Source organism: Cervus canadensis, chromosome X (assembly GCF_019320065.1).
Source record: "Cervus canadensis isolate Bull #8, Minnesota chromosome X, ASM1932006v1, whole genome shotgun sequence".
Lineage (NCBI taxonomy): Eukaryota > Metazoa > Chordata > Mammalia > Artiodactyla > Cervidae > Cervus > Cervus canadensis.
Window position 1 is genome coordinate 92,803,561 of NC_057419.1, and position 25,796 is coordinate 92,829,356.

The 25,796-nt window shown below is 35.4% G+C and overlaps 1 protein-coding gene and 1 non-coding gene across 3 annotated transcripts in view; one reads left to right on the forward strand and one right to left on the reverse strand.

The window, feature by feature from the left end:
- DIAPH2 (diaphanous related formin 2) overlaps nucleotides 1–25,796 on the reverse strand; it is a 932,191-nt gene that overhangs the window by 429,590 nt on the left and 476,805 nt on the right. For both annotated transcript variants that reach the window (XM_043457771.1, XM_043457769.1), the window contains one exon: nucleotides 3,669–3,798. In XM_043457771.1, the coding sequence (XP_043313706.1) occupies nucleotides 3,669–3,798 (130 nt within the window). The remainder of the gene's footprint in view (nucleotides 1–3,668; nucleotides 3,799–25,796) is intronic.
- Nucleotides 24,857–24,963, forward strand: LOC122436081. Its single transcript, XR_006267853.1, has one exon. It is a non-coding gene; the product is annotated as a U6 spliceosomal RNA (small nuclear RNA).

Sequence of the window (25,796 nt, forward strand, 5' to 3'; positions counted from 1 at the left end):
AATGGAATAGCTTTAATTAAGTTTTGCTAATCCTTTTGCTTTAATCCCTGGAGCTGACTTATAAAACACTAAGGTTTTAAATCAAACTACAAAAATCATCAAAGCTGAAAGTTATAGTGATAGCCACGGGAAGAGGGGGCAGGGGGGAAAACAATACAGGATTTATAAACTAGGTCTAGCAAACTAGCAATGCTTTAGACAACAGATCTATAGGTCTATTAGATATAATTCTATATATAAAATCTTTAAAATTAGTCATTGGGGGAAAGGTAATGGTGATTTATCAAATATATTTTCAGTATTTTACAGGCATTAGATTCTCTATAGCAACAACTTTTATTTTTCTTTCTAAAGACTCATCGGTATGTCAAACATGAAGGAGAGGATCTGGAGATTTATCATTTAACCTAGAAGAAAATGACCACAGAAATAGTATTTTATTAATCCCCCTGGTAATAAAATTACAATGTACTATTCGATTCTGAACTTCATAAGAGTGATGAGGTGATCTGTTTAGAAGGCACTCTCAACCCTCACTCTGCCTGCTTGCCTCCACCCTGCCTAGAATAATAACTAAATAGATAAATAAGTGAAACCAAAGCAAAACAAAACCACTTTCAGATTCTTTAGGCAATGCTTCATAAACTTTACCCACCCAAGTGCCCCTAATGAAAGAGAAGATTGAATACGCTCCCCTAGGGATCTGCAGCAAGTGTGACATTTCTTTGAAGTCATCTGTTTTATTTTAAAAATTCATGTGAGTTTTGCATTCCACTCCATAACATATATCTGTTTTATGTAAAAATGATGTGGTTTCCCCCAATATCTTTGAGTTGCAGAGCTCTAGGAAAATATGCTAAGTTTATACCATCGCCTTTCATCGTTCAAGATGCACATAAATTTTAGAAGGTTAGCTTTACAAGGAACCAAGGCAGTTACAAGATACATTTTTCCATGGATCCCACATATTTCCTACTTTTAGTTTTCTTTTCACTTCAAGGTAATTTTTTTTCCCTTTGTCAGTTACTTTGAGGTATATACCTTAAGTAATGAGCTGAAATACATTTATTTGCTATTCCAGACAGAAGAGATCCTTATTCTATTAAAATAGGTACACAGGTTTTAATAATCAAAAAACCTAGAAGGGGGAGGAATACATACATACACTACTATATATACAAAAGATAAACAACAAGGGTTTATATGACGAAGACTATATTCAGTATCTTATAACATATAATGGAAAGTAATCTGAAAAAATATACACATATATAATTGAATCACTCTGCTGTATAGCTGAAACTAACACAATATTGTTAATCAACTATACTTCAATAAAAAATGAAAATCAGGATTTTCAAAGGTGTAGGAAGAAAACAGAAAACACAAAAGATAGATATTAGTAGTCATACAATCTTTCTTTAAATATGAAAAATATAAAAATAATATAAAAATCATTAACTAGTTTCAACTTTCCTGTTCCAATACAGTTTAAAAAGAAAGGTACTTTTTTTCTTTGTATAAGCAGTAATTTCACAAGGAGATAGGCCATAATTATAAAAAATAATTACTATATAGTGTTGACCTACTTTTATTGTTGCTGGTTGGCTGTGAATATAGATATGCTAGCTATATCCACAGTATTGGAGGTGACAGAATATGATTCAAACAGGACTGAAATCTGTATTAAGCAAATAAACATGCTAAACTTAAGTACCAAGGGAAAGTATTTAACTACAAAGAAGAAACTGGCTTGACCTTTCACACCACGTTCTGTTTTTTTCTTGCAGTCTAATTTCACAAGTATTTTCTAATAAGGGCTTAGTAGTAACACATTAAAAAAAAAATAAGGAAATGTATGCCGAACAGTGATTTGACAAATGTTATGTGTCTTAGAGGACACGGCACTTGAGATTCTGAGGCACAGGATGTAGCATGATACACAGAGTTGGCATTATTAGAAAGGAATAAAAATGGCTCAAGAGAAACTATGTCTGGGAACACTGAAAGAAAACTAGCAGGAAATGAAAGGGGGATGCAAGTAAGTGGAATGTATGTAAGAACTTCTTGAGTTGAGAACTCTGAGTCTAAATTTTATAGGGAAAGAAAAAGAACTAGTCACAATAACTTGACAGGGGATTGCTGAAGCCCAAACAGTAAGAAAGGAAGATTTCTTGCAATAGTCTTTTGAATACAATGACATTCATTTCATGAATACATGAAAGCAGAAATAAGCAAAATATATCAGAGAGGTTTTGCTCTTAAAATGGATAGGAAGAAAGAAGTTGGTGAAATTGTAAAATAAAACTATGTAAAGATTTGCCAAAAGCCCAGAGGTAGCAAACAGAACTGAGTATAACACATACTTGGCTGAGAATGGAGGGATTATAGGTAGCCTTATAATTACTCTCCTCTAACAAGACAAAAGTAACAACTATAATATTCATTAAATTAAAGGAGTTAAAGAAATTCCGTTAATTTCATTAGAGAAAAACGTTGAGGATGTGATCAACAATACCAGGATGGCAGAGATGACTACTGGCCACTGAACAATATTATACTTAGGACATTCTGGGTTTTACAGACACACTTTTTTTCTACTTCAAAGGACACTAACCAGTGTATATGGTTTGTAGTAAACTCAGGATAACATATATGCTTTTGAGTCCTTACTGAAAGTCCTCAGAGTTATAGAGAAGTGGAACTATGCTGCTCTGCTAAGTCATATCCAACTCTTTGCAACTCTATGGACTGAAGCCCTCCAGGCTCCTCTATCCAGGGAATTTTTCAGGCAAGAATACTGCAGAAGGTTGCCATTTCCTTCTGCAGAGAAGTGGAATCATCATAGTGCAATTTCAAATAAGAGCTTTATTGCTTTTATGATCCAAGAGGAAAAATGTACTCCACATCTATTGTTTGACTTCAAAAAAATATTTCCTTGATCCTTCCTTTCATTCACTTTTCAACTTCTGGCAAAAGTAAATACTTACTAACCAACAAAGCTAATCAGTTCAAATTAAAGTCTGGAGACATTTTTCTTCTTCCTCACTGACGTTTTCACCTATCCTAACACATTCCGTGACTGTGCCTTGCTGATACTGTTGCCTCTCTAGACAGCATTCTCCTTTTCCATGTCTGTAAAAATCCTAATTCTCATACTTCACCCTTTTGGCCTCTTATACTATGCCTTCACTTAACTATCCATTCAAAAGTATTTTCCCTGTCATCTAAACTACAGTGTATTTTCTTGTAGCACTTCTCATATTCATCTCTGCTTTATAAAGTATTTGTATATATGTCTTGTCTTCTAGATTTTAAACGCCTTCTAGCAAGAACTATCTCACAATCATTTTGATATTACCAACAGCCCCACAGTATGGTTCTTTTGCAAACAATATACACTTAAGTGTTTATGAAATGAATGAACAAACATACTATCTGATTAGAGATACAAAAGCTTCAATAACCTAGAATGGCTAAAAAAAAAAAGTAGGTTAAAAGCAGGTTATTAAAATATACTATGTTGTCAAATACAAACTAAGGAAAACTATCTTCCTGCTTTTCTTATATCAGTAACCAAACAAAAAATATGATTAATGCTATAGATTACCATTTAAAATATAATATTTAGGCAGTATGTAGTTTCAAACCAGTTATAAATCAATTACCTTTGCTTGCGCTTTCTACATGTTCCAGTTCGTCAGTAAATTTCAGGATATCCCGGTAATTTTCCTCACAAATTTCAGCAAGAAAATGCAAGAGGGTGGTCTTTTGATCTGTTGATTTAGTATCTCGGATCTGAAATGGAATAATGATAGTTATTTTTAGTATTTTTCAGCAATATAAATATACTTTTACTTAAAGAAGTGAAACGAATGAATGAACACAATTCATTATAATTAATAAAACTTTTTTTTAATGTCTAGGGTAGTTCCCACTGGGCTCTAGTAACAAGGTGCTGGGTTTTAAAATGAACTCATTTTCAAAGAGAGAAAGGTGACCCAAAATGTAAATAATAATAATAATAAACTTTCATCTGTATTTCTTAAAATGTCTAAATCATGATGGCAAAGTGAACTATTCTTTTCATGAGAAAAGAAGAACCACTTAAGTACTGATGATAATGTCCAAGTTAATGCGTGTTTCTGTCATTAGCATTTTGGTCTTTGTATTATCTCATAAATATATTCTTAAAAGTTGGATGCATCTATGAGGCTATATTTATTTCTAGTCATCATCTATGCAAATGAAAATTAAAGAGCAAGTGCATTGTATGCTACTTTACTTGCATGGGCCATCAAAAAAGAATAACTAAAAGTTTTTTAAGCTGATTTATAAACAGAATCTGACCACACAATCATAATAATATGTCAAATTTTATTTGTCTGCTTACACATTGTATCTTCTTTTCAGAGACACTAGAAAAGAGATGTTTCAGCTAGAATGATAAAAAAAAACCTCAAAGTATAGGACAAAAAAAATCTATAATGAGAATCTAAGTGTTTTCTTTAATATAACTGTCATACAAGACTAAGTACAAATGAAATCAAGGATTTACTTAGAAACAAAGGACAAATATGGCATGAAGTATCAAGTTTTCTCATTCTATTGGATGTTTTAATTCTATAATCCTTAGATGATGGGTTTGTCCACTGATGTCCATACTGATTTGGAGGTTTTAGCTTTAAGGATTACTGTTTAGAATAAATGAATATTCTTTACAAACAGGCTTATGAAAAGGCTTGGAGGATATTTAGGTAATTACAGAGTAATTTAATCCTTATTGTTTCAGTGGCTAAGGGAAAAAAAAATCACATTTACTTAATCAGGTCCATACTTTTTGTGTTACAGTCTATTTAAACAACTGTTAGATTCCAATGATATGAACAACGTTAAAGAAATGCTAGTCTTAAGTCTCAAAACAAACAGCCATAGGAGTCATGATGCTGGTAATTCAAGTGATCACAATGATTCCTTTTAGGATTTCTGGAATTACTATTTATCCAAGGCAGGCAAAAATATTTAAAATTTCGCATTATTATGCTGATGCATCAAACACTTTTTAAGTACTACAAAGTTAAAATGGCACAATTCAATAATAAGCTATAAGAACAAAAAGCAACAAAAACCTAAAGAGCAATTTGTCTTAAGTCAGGCTCGCAGCTGTGAAGACTCAATAGGATGTTCACTTTCCAAAAGAGAGGTCTTTTCTTGAAATTACAGGGTTATATGTTCACAAAGTGCATCCCTTTCAGAGGATTGCTGGCTACTCCAAGCAATAAGAAAATAAACATTTTCTTTTTTGTTGTTGTTGTTTCTTACAAACTACTTTAATTCCTAAATGTTCAAGCTGGAGTTATAAAAGGCAGAAGAACCAGAGATCAAATTGCCAACATCCACTGGATCATAGAAAAAGCAAGAGAGTTCCAGAAAAACATCTACTTCTGCTTTATTGACAAAGAGTCAAAGCCTTTGACTCTGTGGATCAAAACACACTGTGGAAAATCATTCAGGAGATGGGAAAACCAGAGCACCTGATCTGCCTCCTGAGAAATCTGTATGCAGGTCAAGAAGCAACAGTTAGAACTGGACATGGAACAACAGACTGGTTCCAAATAGGAAAGGACTACATCAAAGCTGTATATTGTCACCCTACTTATTTAACTTCTATGCAGAGTAAATCATGCAAATGCCGGGTTGGATGAAGCACAAGCTGGAATCAAGATTGCTGGGAGAAATATCAATAACCTCAGATATGACACTACCCTTATGGCAGAAAGTGAAGAAGAACTAAAGAGCTTCTTGATGAAAGTGAAAGAGGAGAGTGAAAAAGTTGACTTAAAACTCAGCATTCAGAAAACTAAGATCATGGCATCTGGTCCCATCACTTTGTTGCAAATAGATGAGGAAACAATGGAAACAGTGAGAGATTTTGGGTTTTTGGGGCTCCAAAATCACTGCAGATGGTGACTGCAGTCATGAAATTAAAAGACGCTTGCTCCTTGGAAGAAAAGCTATGACCAACCTAGACAGCATATTAAAAAGCAGAGACATTACTTTGCCAACAAAGGTCTGTCTAGTCAAGGCTATGGTTTTTCCAGTAGTCATGTATGGATGTAAGAGTTGGACTATAAAGAAAGCTGAGTGCCGAAGAATTGATGCTTTTGAACTGAGGTGTTGGAGAAGACTTGAGAGTCCCTTGGACTGCAAGGAGATCCAACCAGTCCATCCTAAAGGAGATCAGTCCTGAATAGTCATCGGAAGGACTGATGCTGAAGCTGAAAGTCCAATACTTTGCCACTTGATGCAAAGAACCGACTCATTGGAAAAGACCCTGATGCTAGGAAAGATGGAAGGTAGGAGCAGAAGGGGATGACAGAGGAAGAGATGGTTGAATGGCATCAACGATGTGATGGACGTGAGTTTGAGTAGGCTCCGGGAGTTGGTGATTAACAGGGAAGCCTGGCTTGCTACAGTCCATGAGGTCGCATGGAGTCGGACATGACTAAGCGACTGAGGTGAACTGAAAAACATTAGGTACTTAAAGAAATTGACAGCACATCTTCCAAAAGAAAGGGAAATTGATCTGTATTTTATGAAATCTATGGAGAGAAACTATTTACACACAGAGAGACAAACACAGAGCCCAACAATGAAAACCCATGCAATTTTTTAGGACACCACACTGTAGAAGTATATCAATTTTCTTTTTAAAAATGCACAGAGCCAATACTGGAAAGGAAAACACAAGAATAGAAAAATAGCACTGTGCTCGTATGGCAACCTTGTGGGTGATTTTAAAACTCCCTTTTTGACAAGCATGCTTATTAGTGCTTAATTTTAAGAATTCTCAGAAGTGAAGCATAACATTTCAGTTAAATATCTTTATCAGAATCAGAAAGAGTAGTCAACAGAGTTGCATGACTTTTCTAGAATTCTAACATTGCCTTCAAGGCATGGACAAAGATGGCCATATGCCTATCTTGTCAAGCTGAGAAATATTTCAGTTGGTATGGGAGATGACTTGCTAAATCTGTACTGAAATGTTTATTTTTTAAATAACCTTACACCAACAGTCTATCTTGTGGTTTCAAACTGGCAGGGAATAGTCACGACAAATATGTGGTCTTTTAAAAATTTTTCTCTATGTCCATGACACTTAGACCAATCATTTAAAAATGAACATATAATGTTAAAACATAAGGGCAAAGCATCTTTGCATATTAAAGTATATTTACTTTGTATTATCAGGTCTTCAATGTCTCTTACTGTGTCTACACCATCCACACATTAGTCATCATCTCTCTCAGGATTTATTGAATGGTTCAATGTCAAGTACAGAAGGCAGCTAAGAACATTCACCTTCATCACTTCTAATGGCTAAAGGCATTTATCCAATAATTTGCTCTTCCAAGTGTACTTGATAGCTATAGACATCTCCTGGGGTAGTATAAAGGTAACCTGAGTATGTTCAAAATCACTTCCAAAGTGTTTGGGTTAGTTTACTAATAAATAAAATTGACTATGTTTTGATATCAGGTTAACTCAGTATAACATGCAAAAGGATGAACAAAATGGCCACCTTATAATCCTCTGTCTTGTACATATTTTCAAACAATATAATGACAAGTAGCTCCAGAAATTGGAATTATTTGAAAAAGCTAAAAACATTTTATAATATCTTAATAAAGTGAGTTATCAGTGAATGATAGCAATAAAAATAGAGCAATTCACTATATTCACTGATTAAATGTCAGTTAATAAGCCACAGTGATTTTAATTATAATCATCTGATCAATAAATGTTACACATAAAGATTAATAACTGAATTTATATTAACTGTATCTACCTAATCTTTAATAACTTTCTGAAATGGTACATGAATACAAAATACCTGCAACAGATGAACACATTTCTCTAGCAAATTCTGACCATTCTTTTTTTCCCTAATAAACAGGAGTGCTATACTATGAAAGATACTATTTATATGTGATGTGTTCAAATACATTTCCAAAACTTTAGTTAGGGAGATAGCAAAATATCTGAATAACCAATTGCCTCATAAAAGATTTATTTTGAACCCTGTCATTCGAGCCTGAAAACCTGCAGTCTTCATCCTATTTTTGAAATCAGGTGGACTGAACACACAGAAGGCAGCACACATCCAGAGTGCCTGAGCCAACAACATTTTAATCATCTATGTCAGTCACACTCAATCTTTCTGCGAAGGACCCCTTCTATAGGTAATTTTCCCTTCTCCTGAGATTTAAGCCTATTTCTTCTTGCTCTGTCGTCAGTGGAAACTGAAAATAACTGGTCACTATCCTCTGTATAACACCTCTCAAAGAGTGAAAGCTCCCTTTCTCAGGTGTCCTTTGCTCTTAAACCAGACTGTTTCAGTTCATTTAACCTTGCCACACAAATGTTGATTTTTAAATGTTTAATTTTGTTAGGATTAGAACCCATTCAAAGTTTCCATTGCAAAGTCTCCCTTCAGCTACTAGAAAATCATACCAACTTCTTGGTTTTGCATTTAAGGCCCTTTCTCAGCTGACCCCTGCCTACCTTTCTAATGTGTCCCCTGTTGCTTTCTGGTACCTACCCTTCTCTTCAGTCTGATTACAACTGCTTGAACATACCATTCACTGTCACACCACTGTGCTTTTGTACATCTTGGCTCTCTATAGACTCTCCTCCTCTTTACTCTATCTGCCAAGTGAATACCTACTCAAATTTCAAGAGTACTCAAGTACTCCTTCCTTTCTGAAGACCCCGCTAAGGAATAATTTATTCCTTCCTTTGCTATGTTCCTTCACTATAAACATTTCAACACAGTACTTTCTTCCAGTCAGTATGAGCTCTTTCAAGGGAAGAAACCCTGTTTCACTAATATTTATTATCCACAGTACCGAGGAGCATCGTAGTACATACCTAGGGAGGCAATCAATGTTTCTGAATGAAGATTTTACTCCACATAAATTCCCACCTGTGTAGGCCATAGAACAGTTCTTCTAAATTAAACTATACTCTTGTTCTGTGTGCATGTGTACACATGTGCACACACACACACACATATACATACATACACATACAGAGATATTGACCACAAAGTCCAGATTTTTTCAGGACACCGTATCTGTTGTGAGTTATATGAGAGGCAATGCCAAAACAAAGTCACAACATCCCCTTGGGAAATGAAGCACTAAACATTTATAAGGGGAGACAGGTTAGGAGCAAAGCAATTATGATTGTAGAATTACATTCGATGATTCAGTATGGGTTGGACACTACGGATCAGAGATAAACAATAAATGGTACTTTCAAAGCCCAAAAAGCCTAGCATTTACTAGAAAACACAAAATTATACAGAAAGGGGATGACGTAGCAGAGTAATTTTGTAGAAAGTGTCAAGGACTGATATAGCTAAAATGATAATGAGTACATGAAAAAAAAATGCAGAGAAAAGACAAATTTAAGACACACTATGAACACAAACAAGATTAAACCACTGAAAAGAAATACCTGGGATGACAGAAAGGGAAAGATTAGACACCAAAAGTTTTAACTATGGGTGATTAAAAGAATGGTTGTACTGGAAACAGAACTTCCATACGACCCTGCAGTCCCACTGCTGGGCATACACACTGAGGAAACCAGAACTGAAAGAGACACATGTACCCCAATGTTCATTGCAGCCCTGTTTACAATAGCCAGGACATGGAAGCAACCTAGATGTCCATTGGCAGACGAATGGATAAGAAAGCTGTGGTGCATATACACAATGGAATATTACTCAGCTATTAAAAAGAATGCATTTGAATCAGTTCTAATGAAGAGTATGAAATTGGAGCCTATTATAAAGAGTGAAGTAAGTCAGAAAGAAAAACACCAATACAGTATATTAATGCATATATATGGATTTAGAAAGATGATAACGATGACCCTATATGCAAGACAGCAAAAGAGACACAGATGTAAAGAACAGATTGTTGGACTCTGTGGGAGAAGGCGAGGGTGGGATGATTTCAGAGAATAGCATTGAAACATGTATATTATCATATGTGAAATAGATTGCTAGTCCTGGTTCGATGCATGAGACAGGGTGCTCAGGGCTGGTGCACTGGGATAACCCTGAGGGCTTGAATGGGGAGGGAGTTGGGAGGGAGGGTCAGGATGGGGAACACATATATACCCATGGCTAATTCATGTGAATGTATGGCAAAAACCACCAAAATATTGTAAAGTAATTAGCCTCCAATTAAAATTTTTAAAAAAGAGAGAAAAAAATAAAGAGAAAAAAAAAAGAATGGTTATATTGAGAAAGCGGCAACTCTCTAGAGTAAGCTGGCTTTGAGAAGGAGGTAGCAGTTCATTTTTTAATCGTTAAGTGGTAGCTATGTGGAGCTAATCTATGGAAGGTGGTCATGGCCATTCCATTCTCTCTGCTTCATTTTATCCTATATAATAATGCTTCTTAAACATCCATATGACCATGCCATTCTCTTCCTTCAAAACAATAATGGTTCTCTACAACTCATATAAAGAGGCTCACATTTCTAATCAGAATAGTTATGAGCACAGACTTTGGGCAAGTGACCTAAATACTCTATGTCTCAGCTTTCTCATCCATAAAATAGGCATTAGATAAGACTTGTAGAATTTAATAAGATAGTCTATTATCATGACCAGGATCATCATCTAGATTAGAAGTGATAAGAATCTACTTTAGCTTCCTATCTTCATACAGAATAAATCATTACCAAAACCGAAAAGTCCCTCTGTGACCTGGACCACCATTACCATTGAGATCTTATCTCTAGCTATTATCCCTCACCAGCCCCCTTGAGCTATGCTTGACCTCCATTCTGTTGCTCCTTGAATTTACCAGGCATGTGTCTCACTCAAAGCCTGTGCCTGCACTTTTTCTCTGCCTGGAAGTTTTCACTTTTATTCACCAGAATGGCTAGCTCCTTCTCATCTTTCAAGATCTATACTCAAAAGCCACTTTCTCATTATGTTCTTTTCTAGTTACTCTATCAAAAATTGCAATCCACTCTCAAAACATCTCTTACCTCTTTCCCTCTTATATTTTTCTCCACAGCAATCATCACAAATATACTACTTATTTTTAAATATTTTATTTTTTTTATTATAATAAAAACAGGTTTTTTTTTTATTATCTGTCTCTCTCTGGCACAATGTCAGCTACACAAGTAGAGCGCATTTTTTGGTCTGCTTTGTTCACTTTTATATACTCAGCATCTAGAACAATGGGTGGCAAATAACAGGCACTTAATATATATTTACTGAATGCATGAATGGGTGAAGGTTTCCATTCCTTTTCTTATGATCTTTTTGACCTAAACTATCTTCTTCCTTCATCATGTGGTAGTAGCCTACACCCCCTTTAAGGGGGAGGAGAACCAACATTTCTAACCTATCTATCATGTGCCTATGGGCCAGGTACTTTGATAAGTGCTTCAAATGTGTCATCTTTTCTTTAAAAAATCATCAAAACATTCAGTTATTAACAAGCCCATTTTATAGGTAAGGAACCAGGTTTAGAGTACTTAAGTAACTTGACCTTGGTCAAAAGTCGGTGCCAGAATACAACATGGTAACTTATGAACACTGGGTGTCTATCACATTCTGGACAAGCATCAAGGGTGATGAAGGTGATAGGACTGGGGGATAGGGTCATTCAAGGACAGCAGTGCTAATGATCCACTGTGAACTTTCCTGAACAGAATTAATAAATTTTGTTTTTATTTTCTCATAGTGATTTATATAAACTCTAGTTAAAAGATTTTTTCCACAATATATCATTTTGTTTACACAAGGAGTCTCACCTGCCAAACTGTGAACTCCTTAAGAAAGAAGAAAAAATATAATTTTGTTCAGTAAATGTTTGTTGAATGAATACATGCTACAGAGAGCACAAAGATAATGAGAACTGACTTGACGATTAGAGAAATTTTCCATGACCTTCATGAACAGTTTCAATACGTTGCCAGTGGTGCAAACTGAAAAAGACTGGATAACCAGAAAGAGAAGGTAGCATGTAAGGTAATTTATTAAAAATATTGATTATGGGTAACAAATAGCTAGATAATAGAGGGGGCAGCAGACCTGGCAGCTGGAAAATGGTGAAGCTAGTAACAAAGATTATTATGATTACTCGTCCTCAGTAAATTCAACATAATTAAGGCTGTGGGGATTAGGCAACAAAAGAAATAAACATTGAAAATTACGAGAAGGAAAATGGATAGGCATTGGCTATTTCACTCATTCTCAAACCATGGTTCCTGAACCAATAGATTCAGCATCACCTATGAACTTAATCAAAATGCAAAAATGAGGGCCATGCATGAAATTGACTAAATCAGAAACTTGAAGTGTAGGCGTCCATCAATATATGTTTTAATATATTGGCCAAAAAATCCTGATAGCACCTCCAGGTGATTAAGGCATGCTAAACTTTGAGAACCACTAGACTTCTTCAAAGGAAATTTCTAGACGAGATGTTTGCCAGGGCCCTCTCATAATTACTTCCACATATAAAAAGTTGAAGTGCCAACATAACTCCAAAGCTTACTGTTAATTTACAACTTAAGAGGAATTTTCTAGCAATCTGTGACATCTGAAGGACACAATCACTCTGAATGTTCTTGATTATTTTATATTAAAAATGAGACTGATTAGTATCAGAACTTACCATCTACTCATCTAAGAACTGATGACCCAAACAGTATGTCCAAAGCTGTGAAGATTGTAAATACACTGTTCATAGGTCTTTAAAACTCTCCCTCATCCTTCACCTAAAAGTGTATTGAAAATACATCTACGATTCATGTCACTGTATGGCAAAAATCACTACAATATTGTAAAGTAATTAGCCTCCAAATAATAAAAATAAATGAAAAAAAAAGAAAATACAGCTACATGATGCTGTAGTGTGTCTTATCGTCCCTGTATTATCAGGGTGATGGGCTAGACAACTCAGAAGATCCTTCATGCCTTCCAACTGTAATTCAAGCTGCAAAACTCACTTCTTATTGGCAAATCTGAATTACTTGAAATATTTGCTCAAGAATTTTGGATTAGAGTAACAAATTTCAATGCAAGACATCAGGTTTCAATGCTTTCCACAAAAAGTCTTGCCTTATGAATGTATTTCACCAGTTCTAATTTCTAGGCTAATGTGTACTGGCTCTAAGTAAACAAATGCCATGACATATTTAAGCAGGTTTAAAAATATTAAAACTTCAATGTGGTGGAATATAAAAATACAACAAAGTAGCCAATATAACAGAAAAGAAGCAGACTCATAGATCTAGAGAATAAGCTAATGGTTATCAGTGGGGAGGGGGAAGGGCACAACAAGGGTGACGGGACTAAGAGGTACAAACTATTATCTATAAAATAAGCTACAAAGATATATTGTACAACAGGGGGAATATAGCAAATATTTTTAAATAACTATAAATGGAATATAACCTTTAAAAATTGTGAATCAGTATACTGTAGACCTGGAATTTATATAATATCATATATATCAACTATTCTTGAATAGAAAAAGAAAAAACTTCAATGTGAGATACATTTCATGTCTCTAGATTATATCAGAAGGAAGGCCTTTCTAGACATGCCTGCTCCTTTTTCCCCTCGTGTTTATACAAATGGCCACAATGAAACTCAGCAAACTTATCAACAGGTCCTTTACTCAGGAAAACTCAGAAATGCCTAATCCCTCTGCATCAAGGAAAGAGCTCTGACAGACAGCAACACAACAGGATCCACATTTACACTGAACTGTCCTTGGAAAGAAAGGATGTAGAGAAAAGCAGTGAAGGAATATGGTAGAATCATTGGAACAAACCCAGCTAGACTACCAATATGATCAGATCATTCAACTTCATTTCTTTTAGCAGAAACGTTCCCTAATCATGGCTTCCTTTTCCCTATTATATTTTTATATTCATGGAACAGTTAATATTTAAGCAATCATGAATGCTCCAGTGCATATATCAAAACAACTGCTATTGCGTGCCAGTCCTGGTACAGCACATGAATTCTAATGTTTGTCTCCTTTATTTAAGCAAAATTAAGTTCTGAGCTCTCTGCCAAGGGTTGTTTACAAATTATTGCTTTCTTCAATACCACCACACGCTGCAATAACATTGAGAAAGATAATGTATTTTTAAGGATTGCAATTACCATAAAGATATTAGCTCTGTAGCAACGACCAGACAAGTTTCATACATGCTTTCCTGGCTTTATTTCTAACTCTCACCCCAAATGCTTTCCTGGTGCTATATGACGAAGGCTGAAACTAATTCAGCCAAATGTAATATACAGTAGAAAGATGTCTTAATTCTTTATGGAAATGTGACTGTCCTTTTTTCTTTTAACATTCTTTATTTGAGTACTACAATGGTATTTAAAAAAAAAAGGGAACAGATAATATCAATTGTGTTAAAGTCAAACAATTTAAGAGTTTTACACTTATTTGCTTCATTTATAGCAGCAGTCTGTGAAAGGAGAGCTTAAACTTGAAAACCATGACAACATTAAATGGCATAAAGACTCATCTCAATTGCCACCTTCTGGCCCAACAGGGCAGTGGTGATGTAAGTTTCCAAGAGAAGACAAATTTTGCTTTCCTGTTCTTCCTGCTCCACCTCTCAGCATTTTTCCTTCTATCCCTACTTACTTATTCAAGGAGAATACTCTGCATATGCATTAGCCTGAAGTAGTCAGCACCAGTGGCAAATCAACAACCATTTGTTCTCATTTGAGGCAAGACCAGAAAGAATTAATGAATCATGTCTATACTTTAAAAACTAAAGCTGTTCTGGCACTTTCAAGTGCTCTTAATCAACCTGCCTATAGGTTTACCAAATAGAAGTTCTTCTGAGACTAGTTTTGAACAAAAATCAAGTTATTCTAAATTGGTATAGAAATACTTTACAGACACGAATATCCCTAAGGTCTTCAGTGGTTTCCTCTCAGAAATGGTTTAAGCATTTAACTAAAATTTGCAACTTTTATTGTCATGAGAATTTTACTTAACAAAATTGTTTTATATGCATGAGGTTTGAAAACAAATGAAGGAATTTTGGGTTTGTTTATGTTTTTCCTGTCCATCACCACCACCAAATAGGTGTATATAACTAATATTGCTATCTATATATGGTGTAAATAAATGACTTTTGGAGGTGTGACATTAGCGGCTTTAAGAACAACTATTTAAGCTATTTAAGAACAACTTTTAAGGCCTAAGTTATGCAATATTGCCAAATTATAATTAGAATCTGTGCAACCACTGCTTAGGGATGAGTTACATAATTAGCCATCCTCCATCATTCTTTTTCATGACTGTATACTATTCCACCACATGAATATACTTTAGGTGTAGTCTCATGCTGACCATTTCTGTTATCTAGTTTCCATTCTTAGAGGGGTGAGGGAGTCATTATTACAGATATTCTTATAGATAATGCTGTTGTGAATATTATTTTGTTATAATACACATACAATTTGCCATTTTAACCATTTTTAAGTGTATAGTTAAGTGGTGTTAAGTACATTCAACGTTGTTATGCAACCATAACCAATGTCCACCTCCAGAACTTTTTCCCATGCTCACATTCTGCACCCATTAAACAATAATTCCCCATTCTTCTTTCTGTTCTACCTGCTAGCAACCATTACTCTGCTTTCTGTCTCTATGAATTTGTCTGTTATATACCTCAATTAAGTGGGATTATCAATATTTGTCCTAATGTGTCTGGCTTATCACACTTAGCATAATGTCTTCAAGATTTATCCATGCTGTAGGATATACCAGATTTCCTTTTTGTAAAGGTTGAATAGTAGCCCAGTGTATGTATATAGCATATTTTGTTTATTCATTCATCTGTCAGTGGACACTTGGGGTGTTACCACCTTTGGCCAATGTGAATACTACTACTATGAATAATCAGTATGCAAATATATGTTCAAGTCTCTGCTTTCAATTCTTTTATGTTTACATACAGAGGTGGAATGTGGCATAATATGGTAATTCCATGTTTAACTTTTTTAGTAACTACCATACTGTTTTCCACAGGGGCTATTATCACACAAGCCATTGTACATTCACACAAGCCATTATACAAAAGTTCCAGTTCCTCCATTTCCTTGCTAATATGTTTGTTTTCTGTTGTTTCTTCTTCTTCTTCTTTTCTTTTTTTTTTTTAAGATAGTAGCTATCCTAATGGATATGAAGTGGTATTTCATTATAGTTTTGATACAGATTTCCCTAATGATTAATGATGTCGAGCATATTTTCATGTGCTGATTGGCCATTTTCTATAGAAAAATGTCTATTAAAGTCTTTTGCCCATTTTTGAATTAGGTTGCTTGTGTTTGCTGTTGTTCATTTGTAGGAGTTATGCTTTAGCAGATATATGATTTACAAATACTTTTATCCATTCTGCGGGTTATCTTTTTACTCTGTTGATAGTGATTATTCTTGTACAAGTCTCCAGAGTCCTTATGTAAGAGCTTATTTAGAGAATATACTAGGGGCAGCATTTATGGTTATGGTATCTTCAACATTTCTAAATCATATGAAACTGTTTTCCAAAACAGAGGTAACAAATCACACTCTCACCAATAGTTCCCTTTGACACACATTCTTATTCACTCATATTATTATCAGAATTAAAAAATTTTTGCCCATCTAATGGATATGAAATGATATCTCATCGTGATTAATTTAATTTTAGGTATGAGTATAAAATGGGCTTCCCTGGTAGCTCAGCTGGTAAAGAATCCGCCTGAAATACGGGGGACCTGGGTTTGACCCCTGGGTTGGGAAGATACCCTGGAGGAGGGCATGGCAACCCACTCCGGGATTCTAGCCTGGAGAATCACCGTGGACAGAGGAGCCTGGCAGGCTGCAGTCCACGGGATCACGAAGAGTTGGACACGACTGAGTGACTCAGCACAGCACAAGAATGTAAAATGGTACACATACCGTGGAAAACGGTTTCTTTTAAACTTAAAGCTTACTTTCTATAAGATATAACACTCCCAGTCCTAGATATTTACCCAAGATAAAGGAAAATTCTGTCTTGCACATGAATATTAAGAGCAGCATTATTTGTAATAGACAAAAATTAGAAACAACCTAAACTCCCATCAATGAATGGAAATGTGGTGGAATATTATTCAGTAATAGAAATGAACTACTGATACATGTCACAACTTTACGCTAAGTGAAAGCCACACCAAATGCAAAGTAACAGAAAAGATTACATTACTGAATGATTTCGTTTATATGAAATTGTAGAAAAAGTTAAAACTAAAGTGACAGAATGCAAAGAAGTATTGCCTGGAGCTGGGAGTAGGGACTGACTGCAAAAGGGCATGACCAAACCACAGGTGGTTAAAACTGTTTCATGTCTTGACTGCAGTGAAGGTTACACAGCTGTATACAAACAACAAAATTCATCAGACTGTATACTAAAAAATGAGTAAATCTGATAGTATGTCAATTATACTTTGGTAAATTACTTTAAAAATTACCAGTTAAGTTGAAATCTCTCTTTAGGGTGAACACATTTTACTTCTGAAATAATTAACACAACAAACAAAGTCTTAAGGAGATTCCTTCAGAAATTGACAAGTACCCAGGCCTTTCTTATATATTTCATGAAACCTGAAACTTGAGAAAAGAACGGAATAAGCCAGATTGTGACTGACGTAAAATTCTTAGAATCTTCATCAGCATCTCTCCCTAAATTTCTGAATAGCTTACAATGCTTTACAACTTCCCTCAACACAGGTTTCAAAGTAAAATATTCTATTTAATTTAAGTATCTAAAAAGCCATTTGGGATTAAGAAATACACACTACTATATATATAATAGACCATCAAGGATCTACTGTATAGCACAGGGAACTATACTCAATATTCTGTAATAATATATATGGGAAAAGAATCTAAAAATGAATATATATATATATATATAAATGAATCACTTTTTGCATACACCTAAACCTAATGCAACATTGTAAATCAACTATATTTCAATAAAATAAAAAAAAATAATTTAAGTATCTAGCTATTTGCTTGAATTTTAAAAACTGAGTTCCTTCTAACTATTCAACCTCAGCATACATTTATATTTTCTCCCACTTAGTTGCTTGGATTTCAAAGAGAGATCCTTCATACAAAGCATTAAATGGTGACTTTCGTCAGTCTTATTTATCTGAAAAATCTCATGACTATCTATTATTAAAAGAAACATTACTTAATTTTTTCTCCAATTAGTGAATAAGGAAGGGTACAGACACATAACAGTAATACAGTGGACGATTATATTACTGTTTTTGAACAGGTACTGATTCTACCCCAAATTTTAAATAATAGTAACAATTATAAAAGCAGTTAGAAACTTATGAACAGTTGTTTTAAACATGTTCCTTCTGTAGCATAAAAGGGAAGAGTTTTCTAAGAATCTTATTAAAAAAAGAAGAAATAGAAAGAAAAAAATGAATGACAAGTCTTTGTGCTTGTCCCCATGACAGAAGGGAGGAATGCAATATCTAAGCTTTGGTTTGTAGGAGAGAAGTAAAGCACATGTTGTAAATAAGGCTGGCATTGTGCTTTTTGTTTCTAAAGAAGAGGGGCAGTTTTACGGTATTGGCTACCATATAAAAGAGTACTTCATTATATTGTGGTTAACCAGTAATTATAGCAACACAGATTATTTTATCTATGTGCTATTATATAAAAGTCATCTCCTCCTTCTTTCACCCCATTTCTCCCTATTTTCTTCCCTGTCTCTTGTTTTAGTATTATAATGTGCTATACTTGGCAACCAGCTCATTAGGTCGTGAAGGACTAGAGATGTATGTTTTATTTCTCTCTATTCCTGAAAAGCATCTAGCACAGGGTTCCACAGGAAATAATTAATAATGTGGCCAGCTTGCTGCCCAAACACTAGCTAAAAAGTATTGCTTGTCGTTGTTTAGTTGCTAAGTCATGTCCAACTCTTTTGTGACCCCCATGGACTATAGCCAACCAGGCTCCTCTGTGCATTCGGATTCTCCAAGCAAGAATACTGGAGTGAGTTGCCATGCCTTCCTCCAGAGGGTCTTCCCAACCCAGGGATCAAACCTTTGTCTCCTGCATTGGTAAGCAGATTCTTTACCAATGAGCCACCAGGGAAGCCCCCAAAGTATTTATGTGTGTGTGTGTGTGTGCGCGCGCGTGCACGTGTATTTCTTAGATTTTGTAAAATTATCATAGGAATAGTTGGATGTTCAGAGTTTTATTTGAATATTAACTGCTTATAAACTCCCTTCCATGGACAGGAGCCCTCCTTTGTAAATTTCTGCCATGCCTCCATTACTACGGTTTCATTGGACAGGGAAATTCGTTTGTAAGATTATCACTCACATTCAGTCACAGTAGTCACATATTCTGAAAACAATCTCATACAGGGTCAAAATCCCCGTCGAACAGAGCTTTTATAGGGTAAAAAAGCATTTGTTTTCAAACTTCCTAATTATATTCACTAAATGCTGTTCATGTTGTCAACTTTTCCCCACTGTGAGAATTACAAAATCAGTCATAAGATTAAACTCAGAAAATGACTACAGCAATTCACAGAATACTAAGCCAGCTGGGTTCATTTAAATCCTCTATAGAAACAGCCTCTGTGGCAAACCTAGTAAGACCTACAGCTAGTCCCATAAATCATCATTTATTTGGTCTGCTCCAGTGCTGAAATTATTTATTGCCAACCCTGATATATGGGAGACTCACCAAGAACCAAAAAATAAAAATAAAAAAGGTTTTTTTGTAAACTAGCAAATTATTCAACTCTGCCAGTCACACTACCCAATAGAAGAGTTAACTATATCCATTATTGTTTAGTCACAATGACTTCAACGAGTATCTTTATGGCACAGTATTAAGCTGATTGTTTATTTCACATAAGTGCAAGAGGATACAATTTTTTAAATGAAAGAAAATAAAGATGTATTCATTGTTTTTATTTCCTTGAAATGAGTCTGTATTTAATGAGTCATAAAGCCATAAACAAGTCCCCTAGTGGAAACAAATTTTACCCCTCACTATAGTTCTATATACAAATTTATATTGCTTGCTTTTTAAATAATTATTATTGGTAGAAGATAAGGAGCATAATGTGGCACCTCTCACTTTGCATTTTTAAAGCTCTTTACAAGTTTGTCAGTTTACATGTAAGAAGAAATATTTAACCTGATTCTATTTCTCTCTGATCACCCAATTCTGAAAATCATCCCTGAAACTTCCTCACTTCTTCATTCCCTCTCTCTTATATTATCTCTCAATCTCTTTGACACACATACACTCCTTAATTTGGTCTGGCTTTTAACTCCTTTTTCTCAGTCCTCCGACTAATATAAAACTTTCAAAAATTGAAATATTTTTCATATCAAAAAGATCATATGTTTCCATAGGGGGGTATAGTAAATAGGCATAGCTAGTTCACAAGGCAAGTGTAAATGTATATATTATATATCCTCATATTACCCCTCATAACAAGTTATCTGGACATATGGGATGCAGATTTAATGACAACAGAAGTTAAAACCAGGGATAGAAGCATAGGTGTCACAATATTAATTATACTTAAAGGTCTTGGTGTGTGTGTGTATTTAGAGAACAGAACATTTTCAGATATACAAGCAAAATAGAAAAAAATACTGAGAGAAAAAAAATGTTTTCAAAGCAGTCAACATTGACAAGGAATAATAATCATCTGCATTAGATAAAATGCATTTTCAAACTACTATTCTCCAGAGAATTTAATAAACTGAAAATTGGGGAATATAATGAAGTTTTCACATACCCTAAACTATAGTGTTGTAAATGTGATAATATCTAAACAGATGCAATCAAATTCTGAGAAAACAAACAACTGTTACATTTAAAGTATTACCTAATTTGCAGCAATGAATGTAAATTAATGAATATTTCAACTTAGAGAAAAACCTTTAAATAAACTCATGGGAACTCTGTATTTTTAGAGGCAAGTAGGAGAATAAAAGTGTGAGTTTGTTTCTTTTCATCAGAGCTCAAGGTTTCAAAAAAGGTATTCCAATAGACATACTCTCTCATAACTATACCAATTTGAAGAAGTACATACACAAAACTGGTTAATCCCTGTGCCTAATGTGATCATATACTTTTATCCCTGCTGATACAGTAGGTAGTCTTTTTCCTCACCTCGATTCTATAAAGCAGGCTACAGAGAATAAGAAAGATACAAAGCAACTCCACATTAACATAAATCAGGAAAATGCTGTAACCATTTGGAAAAATTGAGATATCTATCTTAGAAATAAAGAGACTAGGTACCCTGCATCTCGGAGAAGGCAATGGCAACCCACTCCAGCACTCTTGCCTGGAAAATCCCATGGACAGAGGAGCCTGGTAGGCTGCAGTCCATGGGGTCGTGAAGAGTCAGACACGACTGAGCGACTTCACTTTCACTTTTCACTTTCATGCATTGGAGAGGGAAATGGCAACCCACTCCAGTGTTCCTGCCTGGAGAATTCCAGGGATGGGGGAGCCTGGTGGGCTGCCATCTATGGGGTCGCACAGAGTCGGACACGGCTGAATCGACTTAGCAGCAGCAGCAGGTACCCTGCATCTTGGGCTTCCCCAATAGTTTGGCAGCTAAAGAATCCACCTGATATGCAGGGGACACAGGAGATGGATTCCATCCCTGGATCAGGAAGATCCCCTGGAGGAGGGCGTGGTAACCCACTCCAGGATTCTTGCCTGGAGAATCACCATGCACAGAGAATCCTGGAGGGTCACAGAGTTGGACACGACTGAGTACCCACGCATCCTACATCTTAGAAGTGGGAAGACAGATGTCAAACTGAAGGACAATATTCGAAGCACATGGTAGTGTGTTCACGGGTTTACAAAATATGGGAGATGTGCTCATATTTTTCCAACGCTTAGAGGGCTCTATTTTTAAAGTGAAGCTCAGAAGTAGCCTGTGTTTTGCTCAGATTTCCAAGAAAGGCATTGGAGGCAAGGACTCTCGATTGGATTTCTGAACTAGTATCCACACATCTTGGTTACTGGAGAAATAAGGTGACTGAAGCAATATTTTAGTATTACAGTTGTGCATGTGTACAAGTCCACTGCTGCTGCTGCTAAGTCGCTTCAGTCATGTCTGACTCTGTATGACTACATAGATGGCGGCACACCAGGCTCCTCCGTCCCTGGGATTCTCCAGGAAAGAATACTGGAGTGGGTTGCCATTTCCTTCCCCAATGCCTGCATGCATGCTAAGTCATTACAGTCGTGTCCAACTCTTTACGACCCTATGGACAGCAGCCCACCAGGCTCCTCTGTCCACGGGATTCTCCAGGCAAGAATACTGGAGGGGTTGCCATTTCCTTCTCCAGTACAAGTCCACATGCACTGATTAATAGTATGTGCTAGAGGGCATATAATGAATAACATATGGGAATTAAAAGAGCTTATGGAGAATTGTTTCTTTAAACAAATAAATTTACAGAGTTCTATAAATTTAAACATTTCAGCACTTACTGACAATATAAAAACTTGCTCTTTGAAAAATCACAAATATGGGTGTACTGATTGTCGTGAAGAGCTACAGGAAGCAAAACCCTTGACACAGTTACAGAAATTGAATCTTAAGTGTCACCATGGACATAGTCAACAAGCGATCAACATTCATTTTTTTCATTGAGTGGTTCAACATTGAGTGGTTCTCAAAGACAAGAGCCCATTAACCACAGTACAATACAAAACAAAGGATTTAAATAAAGGTCAACCATCAAATAAGCTGAACAAAGGAAATCATTTAAAATTAAGAATGATATCCTGTCCTTATCTCATTCTATGCTACTTAGTTATTTCAGGTCAACAATGGTGAATGGTCTTGCTTCAATGTAACATAATGAGACACAGACAAATCCTTAACTTGAGATGTTTGTGTCTACTGGTCATGAGTTATGAACAAATAATACAATATATCACTGTATTATGTGGTAACATTTTAAAATGCAAAGTAACATGAGTCAGCTCCTCTCTATGTTGCTGTAGCTTTTGATCTTGTATCACTAATTATAACCCATGAATCTAGAGATCACTAACTGAAAAGTCTTTGCTGCAAAGAGCTCACTGAAGGAAAGTTAAAAGGACCCACAGGGGAAAAAAAGGAAAGCTTGGTAAGAGAACTAACTAACATTCCATCCAACCCTGTTCTTGATAGAGAATATAATCTTCCCTTACATGCAATTGTTCCAAGACAAATTATCTTCCTCAACGTCATTTTCTTCTCAGTAAATTATCAATCACATCTCCCCCAAATCCAAATAATGCCAAAAACTGTCTTATAGGAAAAAGCATATCTGAGTAAACCAAAAGACATCATCAAATTCTAAAAAAAAGAATACCTTGGGCCACTCAAATACTTTGAGTCCCAGGAAAAGTGGGACTCTAACCTCACCTCCAATACTGAGTGATCCGAGGTAAGCCATCTCTCTGGAGAACAGATGTTCATTTGTAGAAAATATGTATTGTGGAAAGCAGCCAACTCTACCTACGCAAAACTGATATGGTATGAGATCCTATACATACAAAGCAAGTGACTGTTCTATAATTATTCAGATAACTAGATGCTATTTTATTACAACTATATAAGTACTACTACCTGGATACATTACAATCTCTTAGAGGAATTCTATTAATATTCCTACAATGACTTCTATTTCAATTTGAATAATAAAAAAGAAATTTCTCATTTTACAATCTACAGGAGAGGCAAGAAAATCCACATGTGACTTCCCCCATTTTCAGTACTCTGTAAGGGGCAGAGTTGGTTCTGTAATTCTTCCTTGAAATGAGCCACGTATAACTAAACATTCTGTTACAATACAGTGAGAGGCAGTGCGTTGCAAGGTTTTGAACACAGAAAACCTAGATTTAACCCCAAACTTCAACATTTACTAGCTTTTTGATCTTGTAAAAAATTACATAACCTCACTGGGCTTTCATCTGTGCGTCCATGTTCACTTCACGTCCGACTCTCTGCGACTGCATGGACTGTAGCCCGCCAGGCTCCTCTACTCATGGGATTCTGCTTGTAAGAATACTGGAGAGGGTTGTCATTTTTTCCTCTAGGGGATCTTGTGAACCCAGGGATCAAACGCGAGTCTCCTTTGTCCCTGCATTGCAGGCAGATGCTTTACCTCTGAGCTCTTTCCTAATTTACAAAATGGGATTAATAATAACAACTCTCTGAATCACAAGGGATATATCTAAAGTGTAAAAACACAGGCAACCAACTGTGTAGACTACTGACTAGGATTTACTAATCTTTACTATGGTGCCTTTCAGTATATCTATGGTAATTTTCAACAGTATCCTTGGTTTTAAATTAATAGTGCAATATTGATTTTATAACCCATGTTTGAGGGTGAATTTGTATTTTATATTGATATGAAACAATACACTTTTATATTTTTGCAAATAAACCATAGTTGAATGTTACAATTATACATGTAATAGTTTTGATGGTAAAAATACACCCTTTATATCTGTGAAAAATGAAATGCTCTCACTTAAAAAATGCTAATACTTATGTTGAGCTCTCATGACAAATCCTTTTATTTAATCAAATTGCATACCTTTCATTCAATAGTAATTTTTATACAATAGACACTGGGGATAAAATTTAGAATAAAAAAATAACCACCCTCCATGTGTTCTGTGTCTTTAGAAAGACAGAGAGATCAAATAAAGAAGTACAAAAGTAAGCACATAGTGCTCACTTCAATAGCACATATACTAAAATTAGAATGATACAGAGAAGATTAGCATGGCCCCTGTATAAGGATGACACACAAATTCGTGAAGCGTTCCATATTTTTACACAGGTCCAAGAAACCCAGAGAGTCCCAAACAGGATAAACCCAAGGCAAAACACCCCAAGACACATTAACCACGTTAACAAAGATCAAACACAAAGAACAAATATTAAAAGCAGCAAGGGAGAAACAACAAATAACACACAAAGGGATTCCCTGATCTATGAATAGAAACTCTTCAGGCCAGAAGGGAATGGCAGGACATACATAAAGTAATGAAAGAGAATAACCTACAACCCAGATTACTGTACCCAGCAAGGATCTCATTCAGATATGAAGGAGAATTCAAAAGCTTTACAGACAAGCAAAAACTGAGAGAATTCAGCACCACCAAACCAGCCCTTCAACAAATGCTAAAGGATCTTCTCTAGACAGGAAACACAGAAAGGTTGTATACACATGAAACCAAAACAACAAAGTAAATGGCAATGGGAGCATACCTATCAATAATTACCTTAAATGTAAATGGGTTGAATGCCCCAACCAAAACACAAAGACTGGCTGAATGGATACAAAAATAAGACCCCTATATATGCTGTCTACAAGAGACTCACCTCAAAACAAGGGACACATACAGACTGAAAGTGAAGGGCTGGAAAAAAATATTTCACGCAAATGGAGACCAAAAGAAAGCAGGAGTCGCAATACTCATATCAGATAAAACAGACTTTAAAATAAAGGCTGTGATAAGAGACAAAGAAGGACACTACAAAATGATCAAAGGATCAATCCAAGAAGAAGGTATAACAATTATAAATATATATGCACCCATCATAGGAGCACCGCAATATGTAAGGCAAATGATAACAAGTATGAAAGGGGAAATTAATAATAAC